The sequence below is a fragment of the Vicugna pacos genome, chromosome 9, assembly GCF_048564905.1.
Source record: "Vicugna pacos chromosome 9, VicPac4, whole genome shotgun sequence".
Taxonomy (NCBI): domain Eukaryota; kingdom Metazoa; phylum Chordata; class Mammalia; order Artiodactyla; family Camelidae; genus Vicugna; species Vicugna pacos.
This window is the reverse complement of record NC_132995.1, coordinates 5984481-6012472: the sequence shown is the minus strand read 5'-3', so window position 1 is coordinate 6012472 and position 27992 is coordinate 5984481. Positions and strand designations below refer to the sequence as shown.

At 53.1% G+C, this 27992-nt stretch overlaps 3 protein-coding genes across 11 annotated transcripts in view; 1 reads left to right on the top strand and 2 right to left on the bottom strand.

Annotated features, from left to right (window-relative positions):
• The window catches only part of IL4I1 (interleukin 4 induced 1), a 36419-nt gene extending 12389 nt beyond the window's left edge, over positions 1-24030 (bottom strand). For 3 of the 5 annotated variants that reach the window (XM_072966576.1, XM_072966579.1, XM_031682053.2), the window contains exon 1: positions 23899-24030. The gene's annotated coding sequence lies outside the window, so the exon portion shown is untranslated. Of the gene's footprint in view, positions 1-11987; positions 12090-19737; positions 19819-23898 lie in introns of those variants that run through there. The other 2 variants (XM_072966577.1, XM_072966578.1) reach the window with 2 other exon arrangements.
• NUP62 (nucleoporin 62) lies at positions 94-24037 on the bottom strand. 2 transcript variants are annotated; one of them, XM_006208437.4, is made up of 2 exons: positions 23899-24037; positions 94-2815 (listed from the first exon to the last, which is right to left on the bottom strand). In XM_006208437.4, the coding sequence occupies exon 2, from the start codon at positions 2749-2751 to the stop codon at positions 1219-1221; it is 1533 nt and encodes a 510-aa protein (XP_006208499.1). In that variant the 5' UTR covers positions 2752-2815; positions 23899-24037; the 3' UTR covers positions 94-1218. The 2 variants fall into 2 exon arrangements, with proteins under 2 accessions (XP_006208499.1, XP_072822681.1); XM_072966580.1 differs by lacking the exon at positions 23899-24037 and adding an exon at positions 19738-19828.
• On the top strand, positions 23494-27992 carry ATF5 (activating transcription factor 5). Of its 4 annotated transcripts, none has more exons than XM_072966584.1 (3): positions 23494-23594; positions 25296-25592; positions 26643-27992. In XM_072966584.1, the coding sequence occupies exons 2-3, from the start codon at positions 25415-25417 to the stop codon at positions 27311-27313; spliced, it is 849 nt and encodes a 282-aa protein (XP_072822685.1). In that variant the 5' UTR covers positions 23494-23594; positions 25296-25414; the 3' UTR covers positions 27314-27992. The 4 variants fall into 4 exon arrangements, with proteins under 4 accessions (XP_072822685.1, XP_072822682.1, XP_072822686.1 ...); XM_072966581.1 differs by lacking the exon at positions 23494-23594 and adding an exon at positions 23612-23973; XM_072966585.1 differs by lacking the exon at positions 23494-23594 and adding an exon at positions 24124-24234.

Genomic DNA, 27992 nt, shown 5'->3' with positions numbered 1-27992 from the left:
CCTGCTTCTGGGTTTCAGACAAATGGAATCCCACTTGATCTGGAACCTGCTCTTTTTCTAACCTTCTCCTAAGTTATCCACACTAACCACAGCTTTTCTGCTCCCCAATAGATTTTATTTTTATTTAGAAAAGCAATGTACAGTCATAGGGATTTCAGAGAGTGCAGCAGAAGGAAGAGACAAGTACAAAAGACGAGTGGGATGTAGCTGGTTGGCTTCTGCCTTCTGGACACCATGGCTCTCAGTGTAACCGACCAGGCTGGCTTTGGCTTTGGGAGGTTCAGAACCAATTCTGTGGCCACCTCTGGCACCCTGGTCACTTCGACTGGCATTCTGTTGACTCTTATTTTATGCTGGGTTTTTATCTCCACTGTTGATCCATTTGACAAATGTGACAGGGATTGTGCTGAAGACACAAGGGGAACAAGAAGCAGTCCCTGCCCAGGGGGGCTCACAATCTAACAAGGAGGCAGAGAAGTAAACAGTCAGCAGAATACAACATGGCGAGTGTTAGCAAACTTGCCAGCTGGCAAGCTCAGTGTGGCGTGGGGCCCATAGGATGGCCGTGTGACCCCGATTCCAGGTGGTCAAGAAGGCTTCCTGGAGGAGGTGAGGACTAAAATAAGGAGACCTCAGGGGTAAGGACGTGTCAGCTAGGCAACGTGAAGACCTCTTTTCTCAAAACCTCATTCAAGTCCCTCGTCTGACCTGTCTTTCCTCCTCTGAAATTCTACACCCCACTATCCATTCCATTCGTAAGTCCCTTCTTTGTACCGCTTATACTTATACCAGGCTGCCGTCCCCTCAAGGATGGAGGTCCTTTAAGCTGAGTCTTTTCTCTCGCACCTGTGACTGTGTGCTGGGCAGAGTGGCCGCCCAGTGTACCCTGGCTGGGAGACAGGCGGTTCTCAGGCAGATCAGCTCTCCCCCAGCACTGGGAGGAGGGTGGCTGCAGCAGGTGGGGAGGGTCTAGGATACACTAACGACACACGCAGAAACCATACCTACTAGGCTGCTGCCTAGACCAGAGGCTTAGAATACTTTCTATTCACTAAGGCAAAAAGTCAAACCACAGAATGGTTCTCTTAACAGCACATCTGCTTGAAAGAAAGAAAGAAACAAGCAAAGCAGGATTTCATTGCAACCAAAAACCAGACAATGACTGCACGTGCCCAGCTGAACACCCTCGGAGCCGGGGGATGGGGGTGGGGGGGACTCTCAGTCGAACGTGATGCGAAAGCTGCGCTCCTGCTCTTTGCGCCGCCCCTCGCACACCCTGGTCACCTCCTCCACCTTCCGCTGCAGCAGTGCCGAGTTCTGGTCAATCCACTGCAGCGAGTCCATGTGCGCATTGAGGATCTTGCAGATCTGCTGCAGTGGGTCGCTGGTGTCGGCGGGACCCCCGGATGTGTTCAGGTGCTCGATGATGTCCTTGAGGTCCTGGGCCATGCGCTTCAGCTGCGCGTCGATGTTCTCGGCCAGCTTGTAGGTCTTCTCGCGCTCCTCGTCGGCGTGCTGCAGGTACACCGTCCCACTCTGCTCCTTGACCAACTCCTCCAGCGGGCTCAGCAGGTCCTCCAGCTCCTTCTGCTGAGACAGGATGAAGTCGAGCTCTTGGTCCAGCCTCTTCTGGTCCAGTTTCACCTTCTCCACCTCACGATGGAGGGTGGTGATCTTCTCCCCGTTCTCGATCAGTGTGCGGTCCCAGGCGTTGACCTGCGTGGCCTGCTGCAGGAAGTGCCGCTCCTGGTCCTCCAGCTCCAGGCTCCACTTGTTGATCAGACTCTCCAGCTGGGCATAGGTCATGGCGGGACTGGCCGTCACCCCAGCAGCTGCACCAGGACCGGATGCGGCGGCCCCGGTGGCTGGTGTGTTGCTGGGGATCCCTGCTGGTGCCAGTGGTTTGAGACTCAAGGCGAAGCCGGTGGCAGTGGTGGCAGTGGTGGTGGTTGTTGCTGTGGAGGTGGTGGACACTGCTCCGGGGGCCTTCAAGCTGAAGCCCAGTGTTCCTGTTCCGGAAGTTCCTGCCGTGGTCGCTGGGGCACCGAGGGAGAGCCCAGTGGCAGTGGATGAAGTTGGAGCAGTGGCCAGTGAGGCAAAGAGCGTGGGCCCGGCACTGGTGGTGGCAGTGGTAGGTGTGGGAGCAGCTGGCTGTGTGGCCCCAGCTCCAGTGGCAGCCGGAGTGAAGGGCAAGCCGGCCAGGGCCGTGGGCTGGGCCGAACTTCCCGTGGATCCGATGCTGAAGCCAGTAGTCCCGGTCTGGGATGTGCTTCCACTTGTGAATGAGAAGCCCCCGGGGGTGGTGGACGGAGCAGTGGTGGTGGTGGTGGACCCAAACACAAAGCCAGTGGGCGCTGTGCCCTGGGTGGACGTGACGGTGCTCGAGATGGCATTGGTGAGGGTGCCGCCGCTGAGCGCAAAGCCGGTGGGCTGCACCGTGGCTTGCGTGGCAGCCGTGCTGCTCAAATTTAGCTTCGGAGTGTTGATCCCTAAAGAAAACCCAGTTGCTCCCGCAGCAGGAGTGGTAGTCCCAAAACTGAATCCTGGGGTCTGAGCCTGGGTAGTGAATGAGAACAGGCTGGTGGAAGGGGTACTCGCGGCTGGCTGGGAGGGAGTCCCAAAATTAAACCCGCCAGTGCCAGACGTAGAGAAAGAAAACCTGGTAGCTGGTGTGGTTGTCACCGTCTTTGTGGTGCCAAATGTGAACCCCGCTGTGGGGGCCCCAGTGCCTCCAAAATTAAACCCGCTCATGGCTCCAGACTCTGGTGGTGGCAGCTACTCCGGCTCCCAAAGCAAATCCACTGGCGTCTGCAACCTTGGAAAGATTTTTAAAGCAAAGGAAGTAACATGATCAGATGGCAGTTTTGGAAAGGCAGCCTCAGCGGCACGATGGCGCTCGGTCTGCAGGGCTGATAATGACAACAAACGGCCCCCCTTCCTCTTCCTGCAGCAGAACCTAACCCGGCCTGCTAAGCTCAGAAAGAAGGATCGGGACGCACAGCCCCTGCCCCACGGGTCAAGCACTAGGAGCTAGGTTGCCTTGGGCCAGCCACGGCCAAGGTCAGCACCCAAGGGAGCCCCCACTGCTGAGGACGGGGCTAAAGAGCAGACACCTGAGGCAACCTCAGCCCAAGGAGTCAGAGTCAAGGCGCTTCTGGCGAGCGGCACTAGAAGTGGATAAATACCTTCAGGACCTGCTCCCTAGGTTTACCTGCTGACTGAAAGTGGGTTGGGGGCAGTGTAGACTAATTCAGCTGAGTGCCACCCCGAGTGTCCTTCTGGACCCTACAGAGAGACGGGCCCTTGGAGCAAAAGGCCACCTCCGCGCACACCCTGCAGCATTCAGGAGGCTGGAGGGCATGTTAGCGCATCCTCCCACCCTCCTTCTAACTCAGGGGTGGGTATGAGACCCGCTGCTGGGCACCCAGGCCGCAGTGACTGTTCAAGGGGACATCAAGGTATGAGTCAGCCAACAAAGACCTTCCCCAGGGTTTCTCTCCAGGTGCTCAGAGGCAGGTGGCCTCCTTTGCCCGCAGGTGCAGGGCACAGAGGGTGGACACCTGGGCACCCCCCATCTTCTCAGCCTCTGTAGCAGGAGACAGTGAGCTGCCATCAGAGAAAGAGTTGGAGGGAGAGGAAAGGACAGGGAGGGAGAGGGGGAGAGAGAGAGAGAGAGAGACCCCAGAAGCCAGTCTTGCCCACCAGGCTCACTTCATCTTCATCAGAAGCTCCGTGAGCCAGCCCATCCTCAGTGAGTTTAAGCTGACTGGATTTTGTTAATTTCTAGCTGAAAAATTCTGGAGCAAAGCCATCTGTTAGCTGGAAAGTCAAAGGTGACTTGGAGAGGAAAGGGCCAGAGGGCATGCGGGTAGAGGCATTTCTAGGGAAATGGTAGCACACTGAGCACTGACCAGCGAGAGGGCTTGGAAGCAGTGTGGGCTGCTCAGATGAGAATTCCCACTACCATCTGGAGGCAGGATCTCGTCCCTGTCTGAGATGAGGAAACTGGGGCTCAGAGAGCTGCGGTGACTTACTAGGAGCTGACCCCAGGCCGTGGGCCTGCACCCACTGACCCAATCAACGAACCTCCTTACGCAGCGTGGGCACCGGATGACAGCGCATTTCCATATACCCAACTAGGGGGTCCCTTAGGTATCAAATAGAAGGGAAGATCTGCATTATATCCACCGATACGGCCTCTAACTACACACACAAAACTCAGGGAATGACAACAAAGGGGAACAGAATGCAAATTCACTACTGCAGTGTGATTTCAGTTGTGGAAAAACAGAACAACTCCGAACAAAGTGGGTTGGGAAAGAAACACACTGAGAGCACACAGGGGCTGTCTCTGGGTGGTGGGACTACACGTGGATGGTCTCCTTCCTAATTCGCAGTAGTTTCCAAACGTCCATTCTTTCTGTACAATAAAGAGACATAAATGATAAGCTTGGTTTCTTAAAAAGACCTGAATTACAGGGTGTAAATTCACTCTGAAGAACCAGTGAACTTGTGCAGCCAGGTTTTCAAATCATAATCCGAGTGGGACAGATGGACTTACTGAATTACACAAGCCTCTCCTAGGATGGCTCTCAATCAGACCTTGTCTTGCCTCAGTGGTGACATGGGCGTGGGTGGGGCTGGCACCGCAGGCTGGGATGAAGGCAGCAGGGGCACCAGCCTGTGGAAGTCAACACCAACCAGGCCCAGAGTAGCGTCTGAAGAGCTCAGGCTTCCTCTGCAGGTGGCGGGAGCCTTAAATGGTTTCCTGTGGAGTTGATGTGGGAGGACATACCGAACATGTGGTCCTCCTAAGATGCTCACATCCCACTCCCTGGAACCTGAGAGTGTGTCACCATATGTGGCAGAGGGAATGATTAAAGATCTCGAGATGGGGAGACAATACAGGACAAACCGTGGGTCCAGTCATCACATGTCTTTATAAAACGGAGGCAGAGGGAGGCTGGACTAGAGAAGGGACCACAGAAGCTGGAAGCAGAGACTAGAGTGATGCACTCTGAGCTTGGAGACAGAGGAAGGGGCCATGAGCCAAAGAACACAGGTGCTTCTAACAGCTGGAAAAGGCCAGGAAACGGCCTTTTCCAGAAGGAACCAGCCCTGCTGACCCCTTGATTTCAGCCCAGTGAGACTGATTCTGGACTCTGATCTCCTTAACTGCAAGAGAATAAATCTGCATTGTTTCAAGCCACCAAGTCTATAATAATTTGTTAGCGCAGACACAGGAAACAAACAGCTGGGGGTAGAAAGTGTCTGACAGATGAGGAGAGACTCCGCTCCCCCCGTCAGGACAGTGCAAGCGCTGGGCCAGGTGCTGGCAGGCAGTGCTACACCGTCACTCTGGGGAGGGAGAGCCTGGTGAGGAAAGAAGAGAAGGGGGCCCGGGAGGGGCCGTGAACCCAGCTGTGAAGTTCTCGTGGAAAAGACCTGGGGTTGTGGCCAACCTCAAGTTTAAAAGGAATTCACGGTTGGCTGCCACTGCTCAGCGGGTCCCCGGGCTGCAAGGTGAGAAGTGCCGATTCCTGCATAGAGACCAGGGTAGTTTCAGGCCGCTAACCCCGGCCCTGGCAGCTCTGTGTGCCCAGCACCGAGCTCTGTACACTCTCCTTGGCCAGCTTCACAGCCGTCCTATGCAGAAGGTGGGTCAGTGGCCCTGGCGCACAGATAGGGGAAGGGAGGCTCAGCCTGAAGCAACCTGCAACCCCTCCACAACAGTGAGCCCTAGACCCCTGCCTTTGCACTGCAGATCCCTCTTCATTTCCACTCCATCAAATGGGTCCCCTGTCACAGGGCAAGCAGCCCTGCTTTGGGGGCATGGCCACCCTTCTGTACCCGTTTCCATCCAATACCCTCAGATTCTTATTTTCCTTTCATCTAAAAACAGCTGCAACAGGGGAGGGTATGGCTCAGTGGTAGAGTGTGTGCCTAGTATGCACAAGGTCCTGGGTTCAATCCCCAGCTTTAAAATAAATAAAAACCTAATTACCCCCCCCCCACCAAAAGAACAAAAAACAGCTGCAAGACTGTTTTCAGGCACAAAGTTGGTTTGCAGATATAAAGAAAAGACCTGGGCTTGAACTCTGCTCCTGCCATTTACTAGCGGTGGGCCCTGGGGCAGGTCACTCCTGAACTGCTCTCTGCCTCAGTTTCCCCACCTGTGATGAGAAGGACACCCCCCTGGCATGGTGAAGAACACACAATGCCACGACTGAGAGGCCGCCTGCCTGGCCCAGAGAAGACACCCACGAGTCCTGTTGCTCTTCCCTCGCCCTCTTCTGGCCGTCTTGATTTTTCAAAGTGTTCTGGGAATCCTCTCCTGGCCTGAGTCAGAGAAAAACCTACTGCAGCGGCCCCTCCCCACCTTCCACCATACCCTCTGCCTTCCTCGCAGACCCGTTTTCGCTGGGTCTTCTCCACAATGGCCACGTGCTTCCAGGAAGCTGACAAGGGGGCCTGCCTGGTCTATGCCAGCAGATCTCAACTGGCTGCTCCAACTCAGCAAAATGTATGCTGCTCAGACCGCAGACGCCAGTCTCTTTAGAAGCAGGATCCTGGCCTTGGCATTTTTATAGAGCTCTTCCAGGGGCATCTGAGGACTGTCTGTTCACTCTAATCACGTCAAGCATCTGAGCCCTAGGTACCACCGGCACCCCGCCCCGCCCTATACCTATTCTCGCTCAAGAACACCCCTCCTCGCTGCAGCCACCTTGAGCTGGGTCTGCTGTCACCAGTGGCCAGAAGTGTTCGAACAGATACACCTACGTGTCTCAATTCTCAAGACTGCACCCAAGAGAGCGTCTGCTATTAATAAGCTGTAGCTAAAATTTTCCAGAAGAGTATTTATAAAATGTTCTTTGCTTTTTATACTATTAAGAAACCACAAGAAAAACAATCTTCCGTTGGGGCTTGTCCGGTTTAATGGGTCACTGGGTTCACTATTTATTAAGTGCCTCATCTCTTTCCAACACCTCGGATGCCAGGGATCTACTACTAACAGTGAACGTGTACTGATCCAGCCTGTCCTGGTTATCACTGCTCTCATTCCTGAAAACAAATCCATTTGACAAATGAGGAGCGTGAGGCCCAGAGAGGTTACCTAAGCCATGGCCCCTGCCTTCAAGGCAGCTAGAGACACAGCAGACACCAGTTTCAGTATGGGGCTGTAGGCAGGGACAGGGCTGGGTCATAGGTTGTGGGAGCAGGGACGGGGCTCTTATCCCGGCCCAGGTTCCAGGGAGCAGTTGCCTGAGCCAAGTGTTGAAGGACAAGGGGTCAGCCAGGAGACAGGGAGAAGAGGCCTGGGTGAAGGCAGAGAGGCTGGAACAGCAGATGCGCCTCTGGGATTCTGAGTGACCTGGTGCGGCCCGGAGGACTGTGTGTAGAGATGGGCTGAAATGCACACCTGGGTGGTCCAAACTCCACACATTCCAAAGGACTGGCCCTTGCCTTGCCCTGGGAGGGAACCTCTAATCCCGTGGAGAATCCTGCCCGAGAGAGTGTCTTTAAGGTGGACCCTGGGCCACATGGTATCAGCTTGATCTGGGGGTGGGCGGGGCAGGGGCTGGAGACTAAGTAGCAAAGGTCAGTGACACTGGTGCTCTGAGCCTGTGTGACTGACTCTAAAATACTCTGGACGGCAAGACTTCCCTGATGGTCACCTTCTGCCTGAGCGCTCACCTTGCTATTGGAGGATTAAGCGCTGTCTGTGCGACCCCACTGGGAGAGGACAACTGGAAGTTTCCACCTGGTCTCTCCTGGACTCTGCCCTGTATACCTTTTCCCTTTGCTCATCTGTTTTGTTTGTTTGTTTTTGCTGTGATAAACTATAGCTATGACTTTAACAGCTTTGCTGACTTGTCTTTCTAGCAAATCATGGAACCTGAGGGTGGTCTTGGGGACCCCTGACTGGATGTCCCATGATGCAATGGGAGAAGCTGGTGGAGCCACAAATGCCACGATAATGGCTCAGACTTTATTTTGAGGGTGTCATGGAGGGACTTTAATTAAGTCTGGAGAGGACTAACACAGCCAGGATGGACTGGAGGGGCAGAGGCTAGTCAGGTGGCTGGGAGGAGGCTGGGCCTGAGCCAGGACTCTGGGGACAGAGAGGAGAAAACCCCAAGTTGGGAAATGCATAAATCTGCCCCCAAATGAAACAAAGTGATGGTTCTGCAGGATCTGTCCTGGTTAACAAAGCCATCGACAACCAGAACTTTGGGAATTTCTCACAAATGTGGCTGAACAAATACACACTATTGTGAGCTCTGGGGGGAAAACCCCCAAAACCAACCCTCTGCCCTCTGCGAGGGCTTTTCCACTTTTACCAGTGGGGTAAGCTTTCCTAAAAGAGAAGCTGACGGTGCTTGTGGGAAAGCAGGGAGGTACGAAAACTGGAGAAATGGTGCTTTTCCTGGAAAAAGTGGAGGGCGTGCTTGGGCCAGATGCTTGGGGCTGGGCAGCCACAGCTGCGGCCAGCGTTGTTCGCCCACATGGGATCCAAGCCCTGGAGGGAAAAGTGGCTGCCTCGAGGTCACCAAGGGAGTTACTGGCAGAGCCACCAGCCCTGCATTTGCCCTTGTTTTCCAAACCACACTTGGCTGCCTTCCCAGCACAGGGAAGTCTGGGACTCCCACCTCCACACACACCCCATTCCTGGCTGCAAGGATCACAGTTCTCCACTGTCGCCTGCTCCTCCACTCAGGTCCAGTAACCTCACCTCCATCTTTCATTCTTTAGCCACTCCAAACCCTAACTTTATCTGTTATTCACTCTAACATTTACTCAGCCCTACCCTGCGTATAGTGATGACAACACAGAGAGGAAAAAAGGCCTGTCCTCCGAGGTGGGGGGGGGTCACAGAAAGCACATGAAACCCTTGCAGTCCACGCTCATTCACACGACAGGTATTTCTGAGCACCTGCTACGTGCAGACACTATTTAAGGCCCTGGAAACATGACTGTGGATGAGACAGAAGCCTCTGCCCCTGTGGCACTCACATTCCAGCAGGGGAGACAGCAGATACCATGGGGAAATTATATGGCATGTCAGGAGAGGCTCAGCATCCTGGAGAAAATACTGAGTGGTGCAGGGGAAGAAGTGGGGAAGTGGAGGCGCCGGTGCAGGGGGAGGAGACTAACCAGGCAGCCAGAGGGAGGAGCCAGGACAAAGCCCTGGGGTGGGACCACGACAGCAGGCTGAGGGGCAGACAGCACTGTCCTCGAGCCCCGGGACTCTCCCACCCACCCTGTCCTAGCCCCTGCCCTTACGTATCTGGAACATGGGCATTTGCTGGGAATGAACATGGGGGGACCTCAGCCTTGGATCAAGAAGGAAAAAAAAAGATTAAGAAGGATATGGTATGGGGGAGCTGTGTGCGACAGACAGAATAACAGCCCCCAGAGCCCCCCACACTCTCATCCCAGAACCTGTGCATACATGACCTCACACAGCAGAAAGGGACCTCACAGCTGTGATTAAATTAAGTATCCCAGGATGGGAAGATGATCCTGGACTACCCATGTGGGCTTTAAATGTAATCATGAAGGCTCAAGTGAAATAGGGAGGCAGGAGAGGAGCCAGAGACACATGGCTACACCACTGCTCTGAAGATGGAGGGAGGGGCCATGAGCCAAGGGATGCAGGTGGACCCTAGGAGCTGGAAAAGGCAGAACCCAGGTTCTCCTGAAGGAACCCAGCCCTGCACGTGCATTTCAGACTTCTGACCTCCAGAACTGTAAAAGAAATATTTCTGATGTTTTAAGCCAGTAAGCTTGTGGCAACTTGTTACAACAGAAATAGGAAGTTAATATGGGGTGGGGGAGAAAAAGAATGGGACAGAACTAAATATAGACAAATGGATGGAAACACACCCTGGAGCTGGGGTTGAGAAAGGGGCTGGAGTGAGGGGTGATGGGCCAGGGCAGGCCCGCCTCTGTGCATCGGGGGCAACGGCACAGGGTACTGCAACTGTGGGGTTAGAGGGGAAAGAACAGTAAGCTTTGATTCTGAAGATCTGGGCAGCCTCTGCCACTAGGGCAACCTCAGCGGGGCGTGGATGTGTGGGACACCCAGTAACAACAGGCCATCTATGACAGAGAGGAGGGACAGGGTGGCCTGGAACACCAAGGAGGGCTTGTGGTGGTGATGGTGTCAAATCCACAGAGCAAGATTTCCCTGTTTTGTTCACAGCTGTATCCCCAGCACCTAGAGCAGTGCCTGGCATGCAGCAGGTACTCAATAAATGTGACTGACCAACAGACAGAGAATAATAACTACCATTTACTGAGTGCTGCCTGCGTAAGCGGTATTGGGCCAGGGGCACTGGGTAGGAGCACACTGAACACTTCCTGTATGGGAAATGGGCTCAGAGAGGTGGCGTGACTTCTCCAATTCACACAGCAGTGAAAATTAGTCCCAGGAAGGGAATCCAGCTCTTTCTGGGGCAGGGGAGGGGGAGATGTCAGAATTAAGTCTTAAGAGGAGTGGGGTCCTCTGGGCAGACAAGGAGCCGAGGGAGTGATACACGTACAGGCCAGTTTCTGCACGGTGGCAGCAGGAGCAGGCTGTGGGCAATGTGGTGGAGGGCTGGCTCACAGAGGCAGACTGCCAGCTAGTCCACTTAGTGGAGACAAAGCTGTGACCCTGTTTCCCCTCCTGACCCAATTGCAGCCGATCATCTCACCGCAGAAGCCTGAGTGACCCTCCCACAACGAGGCTCATCCCCCAGGGCCAAGCAAGCTGCCGACCCCCAGATCCACACCCTTCTTTCATAACAGAAACTCACTTTCATTTGGGACAGCAATGACGCTGCCAAAGGACTGTTTCCCAGGGCTCCCAGAAATGGCCCAGGAATGTGACCCACGTCTGTCTAGTCCACTGATGGGTCGGGAGTGGGCCCATCAGTAGCTGTCATTAGAAGTCCAGACCATGGACTTCTGAGGGCTCTGCAGACAGAAGCCTTTGCCTGTCCTTTTCTGTCAGTCAGCTGCCAAGACACAGCCCAGCAACGAGAAGCAGGCGCTGTAGCCCGTCGCCTGAGTGCCTGCTCCTCTACTCCTAGCTCTGGATCTTAGTTCTAGGCTCATAGCCTGTGCGTCAGTTTCCTCAACTGAAAAAAGGGGCTGATTCAGTCTCTGTGAAGATGAAATGGTATGACTCACATTAAGCACTTAGCACGGTTCCTGGTACATCCTCGGGGAGCAGGAAACGTTAACTTATTAACACAAATTCTGGGAAGAGACAGGAGCAAATGCTCCTGGTACCTACCTACAACACCTGGTGGCGCTGCTGGCACCGCCGAGCCCAGACAACACCCAGGCAGGACAAGAGCTGTCAACTACCCTTTCCCCATGGAATTGGCTATTTAACACTTGGAAGAAGTGTGACCATGGGCTCAGAGAGACCAGAGGAGGGGAGCAGAGATGGGAGAGAAAAAGGGGGAAATTAGAGACCTAGGGTACCACTGCCTCTCGTGGTCATCAGCCGAGCCCGGGGAAATCTGATGCCCGCTGAGGCTCAAACGCCAGGCCCAGCTGGTACCTTTGCTGTGTTAGTGCAAGGACTCCCTGACCCTCTTCTGTCCCTCCCGCCCCCACCGTCACCTCCTTTGGGTTGTCTCACCAATACGCCAAGCCCAAGCCCACCAACTCTCGCTTCTTAAGTCTCTCTTGAATTGTGCCCCTCTTCTCTCCCTTGGGTCAAAGAAAATCCCTTTAAATCTCATGGAACAGATGAGTCCAGAGAGTCTGCCCTTCCAGAATGCAATCAACTGATCAGTGATTAGCAGCTTGGTTACTAGACCTCAGCAGTGTCTCGGCTGATCCAGGCCCAAGAGGCAGCAGCACAAAGGCCAAGGCAGGAGTGCGCTCGGTGGGTTCCAGGGCAGGGAGGCCAGTGTGGCCGGATCCCTATGAAGCCACGGGAGGGTTCCCAATGTGTCAGGATCTGATTTATGCTTGGAAAGACTCACCTAGGTTGCTGGGGGCTGGAGTGGGGCAAGACCCTCGCAGTCGTCTGGCAGGAGCTGGTGGTGACCTGAGTTACTCTGTCCTGCTCGTACACAAGCACCTGCCTGGTGGATATGGAATCCCAGTTGCAGGAATGGAGCCTCAGAGAGGCGCAGAGGTGCTTTTCTAAGCCGGTCTGCAGCACAGAAGCCTCGGCTCGCCCCTCCATCTAAAGGCCGCCTCTCTTCCAGGGCACAAGGCGTCTCCAGAAGGGAGGTGGGACAGAGATCAGGGAGATGCAGTTTCCAACTGTCCTCTCTCAACTCCTTAAGCTGCCTAGGACTCTGGTCCAAATTTCCTCTGGCCTGCTCCTCCCCAAGGACAGGCACACCAAAGGTCTCTCACCCTCCCAGGCAGAATGAACCTGCGTCAAGCATTAGAGACCTGCTCGGACAAACAGGAGGTGTGTCTGTCTGTCTGTCTGCTCCCTAGGGGGAAGGGCTGTGGAAAGCCCCTCTGCCCGTCCTGCTGCCAGACCAGGCCCTGGTGCCATGAACAGGTCCCTAAGTGTCCCTGTATGCCAGCCAGCTGCCCAGAACATGTCATGTTCCATTTCCCAATCCACCCAATAACATACTGCTGGGTATTTTTTAAAATGAAAATTAAATTCTTTCGGTAGATAGTTTCTGCACCTGGTTTGTTTCATGGTAGTGAAACACGGTAGTTTGTTCACATGGTTCTAGGTTCACAAGGTACCAAAGGGAACACTGTGGTCTCTGTGGTGCCCCCCACCTCCCCAGCCACCTCTCTTCCCTGGAGACAAGGTTTTAGGTTCCTCGTGCCTCTTTCCAGAGATTTTTTGGTGCATGTAAGCAAATGCCGCTTGCACGCTCCCCCGCTGTACACAAAAGACTGCGTGTCGCACACACCGTTCTGCACTGTTTTTCACTGTCTCTTAGAGGTCATTTTCAGCTGTCTTGTTATCCTCACTGGACAGATGAGGAAACGCTTTCAGAGGGGCACTGCCTCAAGTGGTACCTACCTGCTTCCTGGGCTCACAGGTTCTCACCCATCCATCTCTCTTCTTCTCTCCTTCCCTTGGAAACTCTCTACCCCAAGAAGTCACTTTACGGGTAATGAGCAATTACATCCCCCTCCTCCTCCCTGAGGCCCAAACTTGCACCCAGAGGAGCTCAGGTGGCGGGACAAACAGCAATTTCCCCCATGGGAAATTAGCTGTGCATGGAAAAGAAGTCAGGAAACAACCAGAAGTGTAGTCTCTATGGAAGATTCTAGAACGACTACTCTTAATATAAAAGAAAAAGATTGGATGAGATCTGAGGCATACTCATACTCCGGCTCTGGGCCTCCTACCTTTTGGTCAAGAACTATTTTGTTTCTTTCTCTTGTACTGAAAAATATTTTCCCTCTCTACCTAACTGCATTTTTAACACTGAAATTTTAACTACACAATCAGTACACCAGTCCTTTCTTTAAAATACTGTTCTGAGCATTGCTGACAAAGTGAAGATCCTCTGATCACCATCCTCCACCCTGGTCCCCGTGCCTGTGAAGCAACCCGTCACAAGCTGTGGTGTATCTTCTGTCTGTGAACTCATGTGTGCTGTGAACAGCCAGAGGAAGTGATCTCACTCCTGGTTTTCTCTGCTATACAGTGTACACACTGCATGTGTCACACCACAGTTTGCAGAGTTTTCTCAACATTTTTCACTTCTTCAGGCTGCTGTATGCTGCTGTATATCAGTCCACAGTGTGACTAAACCACATCCCTCTACCGATGGACATCTGGGAAGCTTCCGATTTTTCTTTACTATAAATAATACTGCAACAAGCATGCACACTCATGCTTTCTTGGGAACAGGCGCAGACACATTTCCAGGACAGATCCTCAGAAGCAGAATTGCTGGCCATGGATACCCGAATTTTGGCTTTACTAGGGACAACCAAACTGCCCTCCAACCAGCCTGTACCTATTTTTATTCTGACTGGCAATGCCTGAGACAACCATTTCCCTACAATCTGCCAGCACCTGAGATTAAGAAAATCCTGCCAATCTGATGTTCCAACTGCACTTATTTAAAAATAATGATAAAAGCACTAACCATTCGGCACCACTGTGTTCTGCATGTGTTGGGTAATTCACAAATATTCCTCATTCATTCAGTCAACAAACATCCACTGAGACTCAGGACAGGACAGGCCTTGTGCTGGGCAAACAAAAGACAATATGGCATGGCCAACACCCTTAAAAATCCTGAGTTACAAATGTGATAAAAGAAAAATCTACCAGAATTGAAAACAGGAGTTCAAGCAAAAATCTGTACAGAAATGTTCACAGTAGCGCTATTCCCAAGAGGCAAAAGGTGCCCCCATCTCTAACCACTCTTTGCCTCCGTCATTCCACCACAGTCTCACTGACCTTCTCGCTGTTCTACACACATGCCCAAAGCACTCCTGCCTCAGGGCCTTTGCACTTGCTGATTCCGCTCCATGGAACAATCTTACTCAGATGGCACTCTGGTACACTCCCTTCCCTCCTTTCCTTCCTTCAGGTCTTTGCTAAAATGTTACCGACTCAGAGAGGTCTTCCCTGGTTATCCTTAGAACCAAGCACCATCTGAAATACAATCCACTCAATTTATGGATCTCGTTTGTTGTCTGTCTCCCCATCAGGACGCCAGCTCCATGAGGAGCAGGATTTTTGCCCATGACTTCCACTGCCGTATCCCTAGTGTCTGTAACAGTTGTTGGCCATGGCGGGCACTCAGTGACTGCTTGTCAACGGAATAAATGGATCCAGGAGTTGCTTTGTGCCAGGTACTATCCTAAGTGCTTTTCAAGTACTAATTGGTGAGTTCTCACTCCTCCTACCACAGGGTAGGTACCATTAGCATCACCCTTTTAGAGTTAAGTAACTTACCCAATGTCAACATAAATGTCAAAGTCAGGATGAGATAAGGTCCCTGCCCTCAAATCATTCAGAGTTTATTCAGGCTAACAGATAAAAGTATTGGACAACATGGTAAACACCATGAAAGAGCTTTGGTTAGAACCTATAGGAAGTCCAAGGGAGTGTCGAGGACACCTTCCTAGAGGAGGAAGGGATGTTTAAGCCTGTTCTGAAGGATGTGGAAGAGTTAAGGGAGGAAGGAGTTAGATCAAGGGCTCATTTCAGGCAAAAGCTCAGATGGGCAAGAGCCTGCTTCCTTGAGGAACAGTGTTAAAGGCTCTGTGTTAAAACCACAAGATGCCAAAGAAGATACACAAGTGGCTGATAAGCATGCGAAAAGCATCATTAGCTGTCAGGAAATGTGAATCAAAACCACAATGAGATACCAGTTTACTGGTGCCACCAGGATGACAATAATAAAAAAGCTGGACAATATTAACTGTTAGTGAGGATGTGGAGTGAACTCTCACTCATCACTAGCGGGAATGTAAGATGGTGCAGCTGCTTTGGAAAACAGTCTAGCAGCTCCTCAAAAGATTAAACATAGTTATCCTATGATCCAGCAATTCCACTCCCAGGTTTCCCAAGAGAAATGAAAACATACGTCCACACAAAACTAGTACATACATATTCCATAATAGCCAAAAAGTAGAAACAACTCAGATGTTCATCAATTGATAAATGGATAAAATGCAGTATATCCACACAACGGAGTACGACTCAGCCTTAAAAAGGAATAAAGTATTGATATATGCTACAAAATGGGTGAACCCAGAAAACGAGGCACAAAGGAACCACCTATTGTATGATTCCATTCATATGAAATGTCCAGGATAGGAAAATCTACAGAGACAGAAAGCAGATTAGTGGTTGCCTAGGGATGGGGGAATAGGAAGTAACTGCTAATAAGCATGGGAGTGATGAAAATGATCCAAAAGTAGATGGTGGTGACGGGTGTACAACTCTGAATATTCGAAAAACCACTGAATTATACGCTTTCATAAATGGATGTGAATTACAGAGTATTTCAATAAAGCCACTGAACGAACCAACCTAGCATGGGATGCCAGGGAGGGGCTGAGGGCAGAAGCAGGCAGGGGCCGGGCAGAGTTGTTTCTAACAGCACACTGGGGACAAGTAAAGCTGGCTGAGAATGGGTTGTGGAGGAGACTGAAGTTGAAATGTTCCAGTCAGCTGAGGCCATCGGGGGCTCCTGTGGAAATGCGGCTTGGCACGAACACACCACCAATACAAGACTTGGAGAGGGGCTGAAGCACCAGGGCCAAGAGCATAGCAGGTGGATGTGCATTTGTGTGTGTAAACAGAAACACACACCTGTGCTCCCTCCCCAGCCTCTCTCCTGTGATCAGCACCAGCATCTCTCCCAGGGGAGAGGCAGTGATGTCAGTGGGGGAAGAAGGGAAAGGTCCAGGTGGTACCAGAGGCAGTTGCCATGGAAATGGTTTCTCGGGGAACCAGGTGAAAACCACTAGAGCTGGGGGGCAGGGTGGCTTTGATTCTGAGATTAGAACCAACAACCACAGCCCTTACCAGTCCCTGGGTGTCAATCCCCACACTAACATTTCTGGACATCTGTGACGTGCCAGGCCCTTTGTTGATAGCACTTTACCTGTACTCACTACAGTTCAAGGAGGTGGGAACTCAAAGCATTCCCATCTTACAGATGAGTAAACGGAAGTCAAGAGAACTTAATAACGTGCCCGAAGTCTCACAGGTAGTTAGGACTGACTGAGGATGTCTGGCCCCAAGCTGAGCTGGGGCCTCCAGAGACTCTCTAATGTGACCTTTCTCACTGACATGTGACCCCTCCTCCTCGCCCCCGAATGTCATGTCCAGTACCCTCTTGCCGTTCCCAGGAATGACATCCCAGGCCATCTCCATCACCTCCCAGACTAGTTTAGTACTTCAGGTTTCACTCTCAAATCCAATTCGGTGCCATCTGCTTCCCCCTACTGCAGGCAGCAGGCAAGACTTCTGGCAGCTTGGACTGAAGTGGGGGGCACTGGCTACTCTTTCCTGCACTCCCCCAGTCTGTTCCTGCTCTGGGTGGGGGTGGGCAGGAGGAGAAGGGCAAAGGGCTCTTGAACAAATCTAACAGGTCTGAGGCCCAGGGCCCGCCAGTCCGCCATGCTCCCCATGGGGCAGTCCCCACATGTGGAAGGGGCACCCAGGGGACCTCTCGGGCCTGTGAGGTTTCCTGCTGTGGGTCCCTGCCTCTGCCTCAAACCCTCTCTCTCTTGCTCCCCTCAGCTCCCCCATGACTGGCCACCCTGGCGGGTGCTGGTTGAGTTCACTCAGGGCCTGCTACTTTCCTCTGTGCCCAAGCAACCCAGGGGTGGGTGTGTGTGCTGGTGCAATCAAGGCCCACCTCCAGGCAGGGATCCAGGCTGAGCTGCAGCTGCACCCCCGGGCCCCATCATCAATCTCCACCTGCCCTCCCCGACTGGGTAGGCCAAGCAGGTCTGCTGTGGGGAACGGAAGAACCGCCCTGACAGCCGGGCCCCTGCCAGACGCAGACAGCTCCACAGAACACCGACATCAGGTGAGGGTGCTCTGGCTGTGATGGGTTGCAACATGCCTCAACACAGACAGAAACACAAACGTTGTCTAAAGCAAAAAGAGGACTGAACATCACCCTCCTGGCTCAGAGCTGACAGTCGCTCTTAACTCAGCATAGCCATCAGCTCCAGTATAAAGGATGCTGCTCATGCACACGCCCCTGTGCCCCGCCAGCATTCCTGAGCAAAATCCCACTTCCCTGAACCCTCCCCAGTACCTAACCCAGCCCAGCCCCCAGAAGTCCTCTTTAACACCCCCATACAGAGGTGGCCTCCCAGCTACAAAAAGCAAGAAACCCAAATCACTTAACTACACGTATTGGTGGTAGCCTTCAGCTGGGGGTGTGGACAGCTGACAAAGAACAAACAGGGTGACACCAGCCCTACTTCTGCAGGCACCCCACCCTCCCGAATGATTCCCTAGAGACTCCCTTCCCTGCTCCCCACAAACACAGCCTCCCCAACTTTCCATAGGACTGGGCAGAGTTTGAGCAAGGCTGGTGCCCTTTCAGCAGGGAGGGGTGTGGCCCAAATTCTCAGAGACTTGACTGAGGAGAACTCAGTTCCTTGTCTTCTGCTCTGGCCAGAGGATGACAGATTTGGAGGGGCAGGTGGGGATCACTGCATGCAAAGGTCAGAGAAGGCTCTCAACCCCAGCCTATCCACACTCGTGATTTGTTGGGGTTTCTCTGAATTACTCATCAACCTTTTAAAACTTGGATCTCGAAGAAAAGTCTGCATTTCTAACCTCTGTGAAATCTGCCGCTCTGCACCCTCAGGCAGGAACAGCTGCCCAGCACCTGGCCTGCAGGGCTGGCTGGCTCACTGAGCCAGGCAACATTCTAGGCTTTTCCACACATTATCTCTGGTCCTCACCACTGCCGTCTTAGGAGAGTTCTGCTATTGTCCCTGCTCTACTGATGCAGCACACAGGGTACCTTGCTGAAGGCCACACAGTGGTAAGTGACAGTGTTCTGAGCTCCAGGAGATCATGTTGTCAATTACCTTCAGTTTGCCCTGTCCTTCTCAAACAGCCTGTGGGCACATGAGGGAGAGGGCACCCCAGGGCTTGTGCTAGCCTTTACCTCTCACATGAGAATGTGGAGTCTCTGAGAGAGAGCTGTAGGAGGATGGATAGTGGCTCCCAAAGATGTGCACATCCTAGTCCTCAGAACCTGTGAGTATGTTACCACATGGCAAAAGGGACTTGACAGATGTCATTAAATTCAGGATCTTGAGATGGAGACACTGTCCTGGGTTATCTGGATGGGCCTTAATGGAATCACAAAAGTCTTTATAAGAGGGAGGGCAAGATCACAGGAGGAGATAGGAGATGTGATGATGGAAACAGGTCAAAGTGACTCAAGGAAGGGGTCACTAGCCAAGGAACACAGATGGCCTCTAGAAGCTGGAAAAGGCAACAGAATGGATTCTCCCCCAGAGCCTCTAGAAGGACCCCTTTTTAGATTTCTGGTCTCCAAAGGGAATAAATGTGTGTGTTTTAAGCCGCTAAGTCTGTGGTGATCTGCTATAGCAGCCACAGGAAGGGAACAGAGAAGATGGCCACGGAGGATGCTGGAGCTGGCGCGGCGGTGCATGGCCTAGCCAGGCTCCGAGAGCTGTGGTTGCTTCGGCTGAGGGAGGCGTAGCAGGTGGGAGGGGAGGGAAGGGGCTCTGGCGGACTCTGAGCCACGGGGCCACGAGGCAGCCCCGTGCTGTGTGCCTGGCCCCCGCACTGCTCTTTCCCCAACTGAACTGGCCTTGGCCTTCCTGCCCTTGTTTGCTGAGACGCCCACCCCTAACCCCTGCCCTCCTGGCCTGCATGACCCAGACACCTGCCCTAGTGCCTCTTCAGGGGCCACAGTACTGAATTCCCCAGTCTCTGTGCCTGAGCAATTCATTTAAAAATGAACTGATACCTACTGAGGAAGTGGCACAGGGCTGGGGGCTGAGGGGAACAAGTCTAGGGACTGAGGAGGGTCCTGACCTACTCTCTAAGTGCTCAGGGAAAGTTGCATCCACAGACATCTGCCTGTGAGGCGACTATGAAAGAAGAACAAAGTGTGGTGGGAATAGGAAGAGAAGCATGTGCTGACCTGGAGCTCCGAGGAAGTGCTGGGCTTTATCCTCATCATTTCACATAATCCTTCCAGCACCCAAACCTTAGTGAGAAGTAATTAATGCTCATAATTAGGGAGACTCCATTCTAGAAATTTTACACACCTTTATCCAGTTAATCCTCCCAACAATCCTGTGAGGTGGGTCATCTTCCACCCATTTTATGGATGAGGTAACTGAGTCACAGAGGGATGATGCCATTTGCTGAGGGTCAAAGAAGCAGTGGAATCTGGATGTGAACCCAGCAGGCTGGCTCGAGTGCACACTCTGAGCCACTTTTCCGAAGGCAGCCGTGGCCCAGGCAGAGTAAGGACTTTGCCTGCACCCCCAGCCAGGACTATGCGGTGTGGGCTGAGGGACCTGGATCCATCTGATGGAAACTCGGTGCCTCTTCCATCATGCCAGGCTGTCAGCTGGGCTGGGAAACCAGTGAGGGGATCAGTAACAGTACAGGTGAAGAGGGCCTCCTCTGGGGCAGGGGGGTGGGGAGGGGCGGGTCACAATCAATAGAATTTGGCAATTGTGAGCAGCAGCAAACCAGAGGTGAAGGTCCAGACTTAGTGGCCCCCTGGCAGGCTGCATCCTGAGCCGGGGGTCAGGGCCCCCACACATCTGAGAGGAGCCAGGCTCTCCCTGGGGCTTGCAGGACCTTGCGGAGGTCCAGGCTCTACGTCACAGTGTGATCATACACAACTCCTTTCACCTCTCCGAGCCTCAGCCCTTTCTAGAGCGGGTCAGCCCCTGTGATCTGAGCCCATTCTTGGCATTGAGCCTGATTCTCATGGTCCTGCGCTGGCTGCTCCCTCCCCTTCAATGACTCCCTCCCTTATGCTGGGGCCTCTCTCCATTCAGGGTTCCAGGGCTCCGTTAACTGGGAACTGTTGCCAGGTGTGCAGGGGGGCCCCCAGAGAATCCCCCTACTCCCCCTCCCCATCAAAGAGCCAGGGTGATGCAACCTCCCTGCAACGGCCGCCTCACACCCCAAGCCTGGCTCCTCCGCACTGAAGAAAGAGTCCCAGCAGCCCCACCCATGCTCTCAGCTCCAGCTCAGGAGTTGAAGGGCCTGGGGCACCTGGACCCTGGAAGACTTTGTGAAGTTGGGGTAGGCCGAGGCGTCTGAGGCCTGAAGGAATCAAAGGGTTCAGATTGGAGTGGGCACGGGCAGAGGGCTCAGGGCGCCAAGACCTGGGCTCACAGGCACCACTGATGACCCACTGCCCATAAATCAGAATACACTGGAAGGGCCAGGGGGCCATGCACACTGGCACCCACTGAGCAGGACTGAGTCAGGCTGCTTGAGTGGGGCTGCTGGCACCAGGACTCAACTCTGTGGGATCCTACAGTGAGAGAGTGAAAAAAGGCACAAGGGGGCTGGGACGGGGACTCAGGGTCTTCTTGGTCAGCACACACTGCGAGCAACTGGCAGCATGATTCCCATCTTGAGGAAGTTCCTTTCTAGTCATTAAGGATCCTACCCGGTCATCCTCTCAAAAACCCATATCCACAGTCTGTGAGACAAAACCAAATGGAGGGGCATTACACATGATACCCAGCCAGCGCTCTTCAAAACCGCCAGGGTCATGAGAGACAAGAGCAGTCTGAGAAACCTCTGCAGACCAGGGTGGCTAAGGACATGCGACAACTAAGTGGGGCATGGCATCCTGGACGGGATCCTGGAATAAAGGAAAGGCACAGAGAACAAGTGGGGAAATCAGGAGACAAGGTGGAGTTCAGCGAACAGACAATGTACTGATGCTGGTTCCTGCGCTATAAGAAATGTATCGGAGGAATATAAGGCGTCAAGGGTGAGGGAAAGGGGACGAAGGTACCCGGAAACTCTCCGTACTGTCTCAGCAGCTTTCCTGTACATCTCCAATTATTACACAATAAAAACTTATTTAAAGAAAACTACTCTACCTAGTCCACTGTATAACTTACCTAGAAGGCCCTTTCAGAAGCAGAAGACTGGGGGTGACTCTGCCCCTCACTGCCAGCGGTCTCTGTCCAACAGTTTAACCTAATCCTACCCGCTATTGCCTAAACATCTATCTTGAGTGGAAGGAGGTTGGTCCTTTCATCTCATGTAAAAGTTGGAAGACCTTTCAAAGCACTGCTGCTGCTTAGCAATGGAGATAAAACACATCCACCTCAATAACTAGAAGCATGAAAACTCCTTATGTAGCACCCACTGTGCGCCAGCCACTAGTCTAAGCACACTTGGCCTCATTTAATCTCCTAACAGTACTAAGAAACAGTACTGTAATGGCCACATACACTTGTACGTTTCTATTAACTAAACTCCACACTTTGTTCTGCTACTATTCATGGAAACTGGGGCACAGGGAAATTGCCAGTAAGCTAGTAAGTGGGGTGTAGCCAGCGTTTGAACCCAGCAACTTGGTTCCGGTCTGTGCTCTTAACCACTACTCTGTGGCCCAGGCAACAATGTAGCCCCGAGAGAACAAGCGCTCAAATCCTGGCAGAGTGGACAGTAAGTACTCCAAGGGAAGATGGTCATATCTCAAGAACTTTCTGTATGCAACAGTAGCCTGCACTAGGGATATAATGTACAATCTGATAAATACAATGAATACTGCTATATGTTAGATATGAAAGTTGTTAAGAGAGTAAATCCTAAGAGCTCTCATCACAAGGAAAAAAGTACTTTTTCTATTTCTTTCTTTTTGCCTCTATAGATGATGGATGTTCACTCAACTTTTTGAGGTAATCACTTCCTGAGGGATCTAAGTCAAACCCTTAGGCTGTACATCTCAAACTTACAGAGTGCTCTCTCTCAACTATATCTCAATAAAACTGGAAGGAAAATAAAGAGCACATGCATGTGGAAGAAAAAAAGCCTGTGTGTCTTCATCCCCAGATAACTCTCAGGATCAGGGTACCTCATCTTTGGATCTTGATTCAGTCTCATAAGTGCCAACAAAAGTGATGAAAAGTTGCACTTCAGGTGTACAGTTCTGATGTGGATGAAGGCAGGGTAGGAAAGGGAGGGATTCTGCAGCAGAGGAAAGACACATTCACTTGGGCTGGTGGAAAGCCCAGGGTACCGGGAGGGGATGGTGAGAAGTCCCTCTTTTTTAGCAAATGGAAGTATAGATCTATTTTTGGCAGGGTTTGTAAGACTGACCTATTGAGGGGCAGCTAAGGTAGAGGATTCTTTAAAAGGAAGTCTAGGTGAGGGGCAGGGACAGAAGAATGAACCAACTGGCCTGAAAGGAGTGCTGAGGATAAGGGCTGAGGGGTGATGGGCAGGGGACAGAGAAAAGGCAAGAGGGCGATGCTGCCTGACTCCCTGCACCGAGATAGGGCTGAGTCCATCATTTGGGATTGGGGGATGGGGATGGCTGAAAATCACCTTGGAGGAGTGAAGGAGACCCAAGAATGGGCTATTAACAGGTGTTGTCAGGGGGGCTGGAAGGGGAGAGACTGGGCCCCAGAGTTCCTCCCTATTACTATCATAATAAAAGGGGTTGAGCACGTTTGAGGCTGGATCCGGGTTTCACAGGCATCGACTTACTTGATTTTCACAAACGACCCCACCGAGTAGAGTTGATTATTCTCCACATTTTACAGATAGTTCTTTATCTATGAGGCTAGGGAATTTAAGTTATTTGCCCAAGGCCACCCTCGCCTCGCTGGTCAGTGATTTGAATGGAGCACCGTCTGTGACTCATGCAATTCTAACCCCCAAAAGGGGTTCTCAGAGTGGGAAAGCAGTTGAGGGATGGAGAGACCAGCATGTGGCTGGCCGGAAATTTGTGAAGCACAGGAAAGGAAAGGAGAGATGAACTGGTGATCTCAGGGAAGAGGAGGGGCAGAATCACCAGAATCAGAGGGAGCAGGGGCCGGATCCCAGATCACAAGGAGGGGACTCAACCCCAGAGTCAGAGGAAAGGGAGGATGGGAACCTCGGAGTCGGAAGGAAAGCGGGCCCAGACCCTCAGGTCGGAGGAAACAGAGAGCCCAGCCCCAGGGAAGAAAGGAGGAGGGGGACCGAGCCCGGGATCCCGAGGGTAGGGCCCAGCCCGCCTCCCGGATGGCGCCGCACGGGGCGGGGCGCGGAAGGATCCCGCCAGGCCGTGCTGCGCCGTCCCCGGTATATCTGTCCCCAGTCCCCGGGGCCGCCTCATTCCCCATCCTCAGATCACGATCTGTCCTCACGCTACCGCGACGCTGCCTCCGCCCGCGTAGCCCCGGCCATGGCTCTGTAGCCGCGACCCCTCTGCCCCGGCCCGTCTCCGCGCTTACCGCGCCTGCGCTCTCCGCTCCTGCCTTCTTTCTTCACCTGAGGCCGCCGCTGCCTCTCTTTCCCGCAGCCATGGAGTGAGTAACCGCTCGCCTCTCCCTCTCCAACCGCCTTTCCCGCCCTTTCGAAGCTCGCGGCCCGCACAACCGGACCTGGGGGGTGGGGAGACGAGAGTGAAGAATCACGGTCGCGCAGGCGCAGAAGAGCAAAGACGGGCCGTCCGCGCGCAGCCAAGCATGCGCAATCGGCTCGATGGGGGGAGGGTGCGTTCTTCCAGACAATGTTGGTTTTAAAGACGTCCACGTGCGTTTGCGACTGCGCACTAGCCTTCAGGGAAGGTGTGTTTCTTTTTCTTCGCCGAGTCTGTCTGACCGCGATTGCTCATACGCATCTCTCCAGTGGAGTCCTTGTGCTTAGGCAGGCAGTAAGCAGCCGCACATGCGCACTGACCGCCAGGAGGGCGGAGGTCTGAGGGAGCAATGGGACCGCTCAGGTGGCGGAGCATGCGCTGTGGTCTTCAGCGTGAGAACCGCGTGCGGATGGTGGGGAGTAGGGAGCTGTTTTCCGCCGGCCCAGTCCACCCTCCCGCCTCCACTTCGCTCTTGCGCAAAGCACAACTTCCCTCCCTTCCATTCGGGCACTTGACGGGCCGGAGGCCGGTTTAGATTGATAGCGGAGGAGGCGGGGCTTAGAAACGACCCATTAAAGGGATGGAGCTAGGATAAGAGGCGTCGCGGAGGGTGGAGCTGGGGGTGGTACCTATTGTGAGAGGGGCGTGGCTAGGCAAACTATTAGCTGAGGGGTGGGGTTTCTACCTGATAAAGAGGCGGGGCCTTTGAGGAATGATCGGAGAAGGGTGGAGCTAAAATTAACCTTGGGGGCGGGACTTGGAGGGACGGAGGAAGTCACCGCAAAATTCAAAGAGAAGAGTGGGTTTTGACAGCATGACATTGATGAAGGGGCGGGGAAGGGGGAATTCCCCTGGGAACAGATTTGAGGTGACATCCAGGGAGGGGGTGCGGCGTAAAGAAAATATTTTAGAGGAAGAGGTGTGGCTGGAACAAAATTCCCCTGGGATTGAGTATTTTTATTAAAAAATATTATGGGGTGGGTGGGAGGGTCTTAGGGAAATTCCCCTGGGAGACTATTAGGTTTCTGTATTGGAAGGATTAAGTCTTGGGAAGTCTGAAGAAAAGTGTCAGTCCTAAAGAGAATTCCCTTGGGAGTGGGTGTAGCTCAGATCTAGGGAAAGAAAGGGTAGATTTAGAATTCGGAAAGTGCAGGCCGTAGATCCAAACCCCGCAGGAAGGAGGAGAAAGTGTCCTGGGGACCTGGGGTGTGGCTTTGGGGGTAGGAGAGGCTGGCCTCTGACCCACTCGCTTTTGTCTCACATTTGTAGGTCCTCCACTTTTGCCTTGGTGCCTGTCTTCGCCCAGCTGAGCAACTTCCAGAATCTCCTCCCAGCTGTTGGTGCAGCCTCCTTCATTGACATCCGTGCCCAGCGCCCGCACTGCAGCCATGTCACTCCTGGCGACCCTGGGGCTGGAGCTGGACAAGACCCTGCTCCCAGCTAGCGGGCTGGGCTGGCTCGTAGACTATGGGAAACTCCCCCTGGCCCCTGCCCCCCTGGGCCCCTATGAGGTCCTTGGGGGAGCCCTGGAGGGCGGGCTTCCAGGTGGGGGAGAGCCCCTGGCAGGTAAGGGCAGACAAAGGATGGAGGTGGGGGGGGCAGGGGAGAAGGAAGTATTCATTCATTCATTCAGTAAATATTTACTGAGCACTTGTACTATGGCAGGCACTGTTTTAGGTGCTGGGGATACAACTGGGAGCCAGACTGATACGATCCCTGCTCCCTTGCAGCACATACTCTACTGGGGAGACAGACAAGAGACAAATTAAATGATGATGTATGGGAATAAGTGGGAAACACTTAATAGCTGAGTTAAAAAAAAATGACACCAAAGACTAGTTTAGAATGGGGAGCCAGGAAACCCTTTCCAAGTTCATAACATTTTGGCTGCAGCCTAAAGAATGAGCCATGAAAAGACCAAAGGGAAGAGCTTTTCAGGTGGAAGAAAGCATGGCGGAGCCTGCGAGGCAGGAACTGTTTTATTCATGAGTGTATCTCAAGTTTTTGGTACGTTGTGGGTTTTCAGTAATGAATTAAAGATGAAACAGTATGTTTATGTGTGATCCAGTTTGTATTTAAGAATGAACTAGAAAAAAAAATGAACTAGAGAGAGAGGGTAATAGCTCAGTGGTAGAGTGCATGCTTAGTATGCAGAGGTACTGAATTAAATCCCCAGTACCTCCATTAAAGAAATAAATAAATAAACTAGAGAGTAAATCCGAGAAATGACAGATGCAGGGTAATCAGTAAAGAGGATGTTGGCATGGTTGAAGAAATGGCTGGTTGACTGTTTTGTTGTTTGGGTCATGGGTTGGTTGACTGGTTCATTGATTAGTTGGTTAATGGGTTGATTGGTTGGTTGGTTGACTAGTGGTGGGTTGGTCAACTGGTTAGTTGATTGGTTGGTTAGATGGTTAATCTGTTGGTTTGTTGGTTAGTTGGCTAATCTGTTGGTTTGTTGACTGCTTTGATGGTTTCTTGATTGGTTGGTTGACTAATTGGCTGATTGGTGGTTTTACGCAGTGAATGAGATGAATGAGGTAGTCATGAGTTGAGACCTGGTTGGGTGGAGGACTAGGATCTCAAGAAACTTTATGTCTCTCTCCAATCCTCTAGGTGACGGCTTCTCTGACTGGATGACCGAGCGGGTCGACTTTACAGCCCTTCTCCCTCTGGAGCCCCCCTTGCCCTCAGGTGCCCTCCCCTCATCTTCCCCTCCCCCACCCGATCTGGAAGCTATGGCCTCCCTCCTCAAGAAGGAACTTGAGCAGATGGAAGACTTCTTCCTTGATGCTCCCCTCCTCCCACCCGCCTCCCCACCTCCGCCACCTCCACAGCCACCAGCACCAGCACCCTCCCTCCCGCTGCCCCTCCCCCTCCCAACCTTTGACCTCCCCCAGCCTCCTGCCCTGGATACCCTCGACTTGCTAGCCATCTACTGCCGCAGCGAGGCCGGGCCAGGGGACTCGGGGTTGGCGCCCCTGCCCCCACCCCAGCAACCCCCTCCTCCACCTCCACCCTCTCGCCCGGCCCCCTACCCCAATCCTGCCACCGCCCGCGGGGACCGCAAGCAAAAGAAGAGGGACCAGAACAAGTCGGCGGCTCTGAGGTACCGGCAGAGGAAGCGCGCAGAGGGCGAGGCCCTGGAGGGCGAGTGCCAGGGGCTGGAGGCACGGAACCGGGAGCTGAGGGAGAGGGCTGAGTCGGTGGAGCGGGAGATCCAGTATGTCAAGGATTTGCTCATCGAAGTGTACAAGGCTCGAAGCCAGAGGACCCGAAACAGCTAGCCGGGCAAGGGCTTTGGGCCGTAGGGGGCGCTGGTCTTCAGCTCCGGCTCCCTTGCTTTTCTGGGGCTGAGGTGGGAGGGCCCATCCTTCTGTCATCCCCCTGCGCCCAGCTTCCTTCCCAACCCCTCTCTCCCTCCTCCTCCACCCCCGCCCCCTTCTCTCTCCCCTTTTATCCTTGTCTCCTCTCCTGTCCTTTCTGAGTTGGCTCCCCTCCTCTCTCCCAAGAATCATGGCATGTTTGGCCTCAGTCAACATCTATACCCTTAAGTAACAGCTGAGGAACAGAGACCTACCGGGAATTCGGGGAATAGGGGAGAGCTTGGAAACTCAGCCTCCCAAACAGGGAAATGAAGTCAGGAAGCTCTGCAGAATGACGTTGCATAGGAGGATGGGGGAACCATCTGGGGACTAAGCCAAGGAAGGTTTTAAGAGTGGTGCCCAAAGAATGTAAGCCAAACAAGCCAAGTGACCTTGGGGAACTACATTTGGGGGATGGAACCAAAAGGTGGCCAAGTTAGCAGAGCAGGTGGATATACAGGCAGATGGGGAGGTGGTCAGGGTGGAGAACAGCCTTAATTGGTGACTGGGTGTTCATTTTAGCTCTGGGAGGAAATCAGTGTTTTGTGAAGGTGTTGGGGGAGGGGCTGCATCTAGGTGAGGGAGGGGTGGGGACTGATCG

Bases quoted from the DNA above. Each gene is read 5' to 3' on its own strand.
- NUP62 (XM_006208437.4), bottom strand. From the start codon at position 2,751: ATGAGCGGGTTTAATTTTGGAGGCACTGGGGCCCCCACAGCGGGGTTC.
- ATF5 (XM_072966584.1), top strand. From the start codon at position 25,415: ATGTCACTCCTGGCGACCCTGGGGCTGGAGCTGGACAAGACCCTGCTC. The intron at 25,593-26,642 runs GTAAGGGCAGAC...CCAATCCTCTAG, and splicing joins TGGGGGAGAGCCCCTGGCAG to GTGACGGCTTCTCTGACTGG.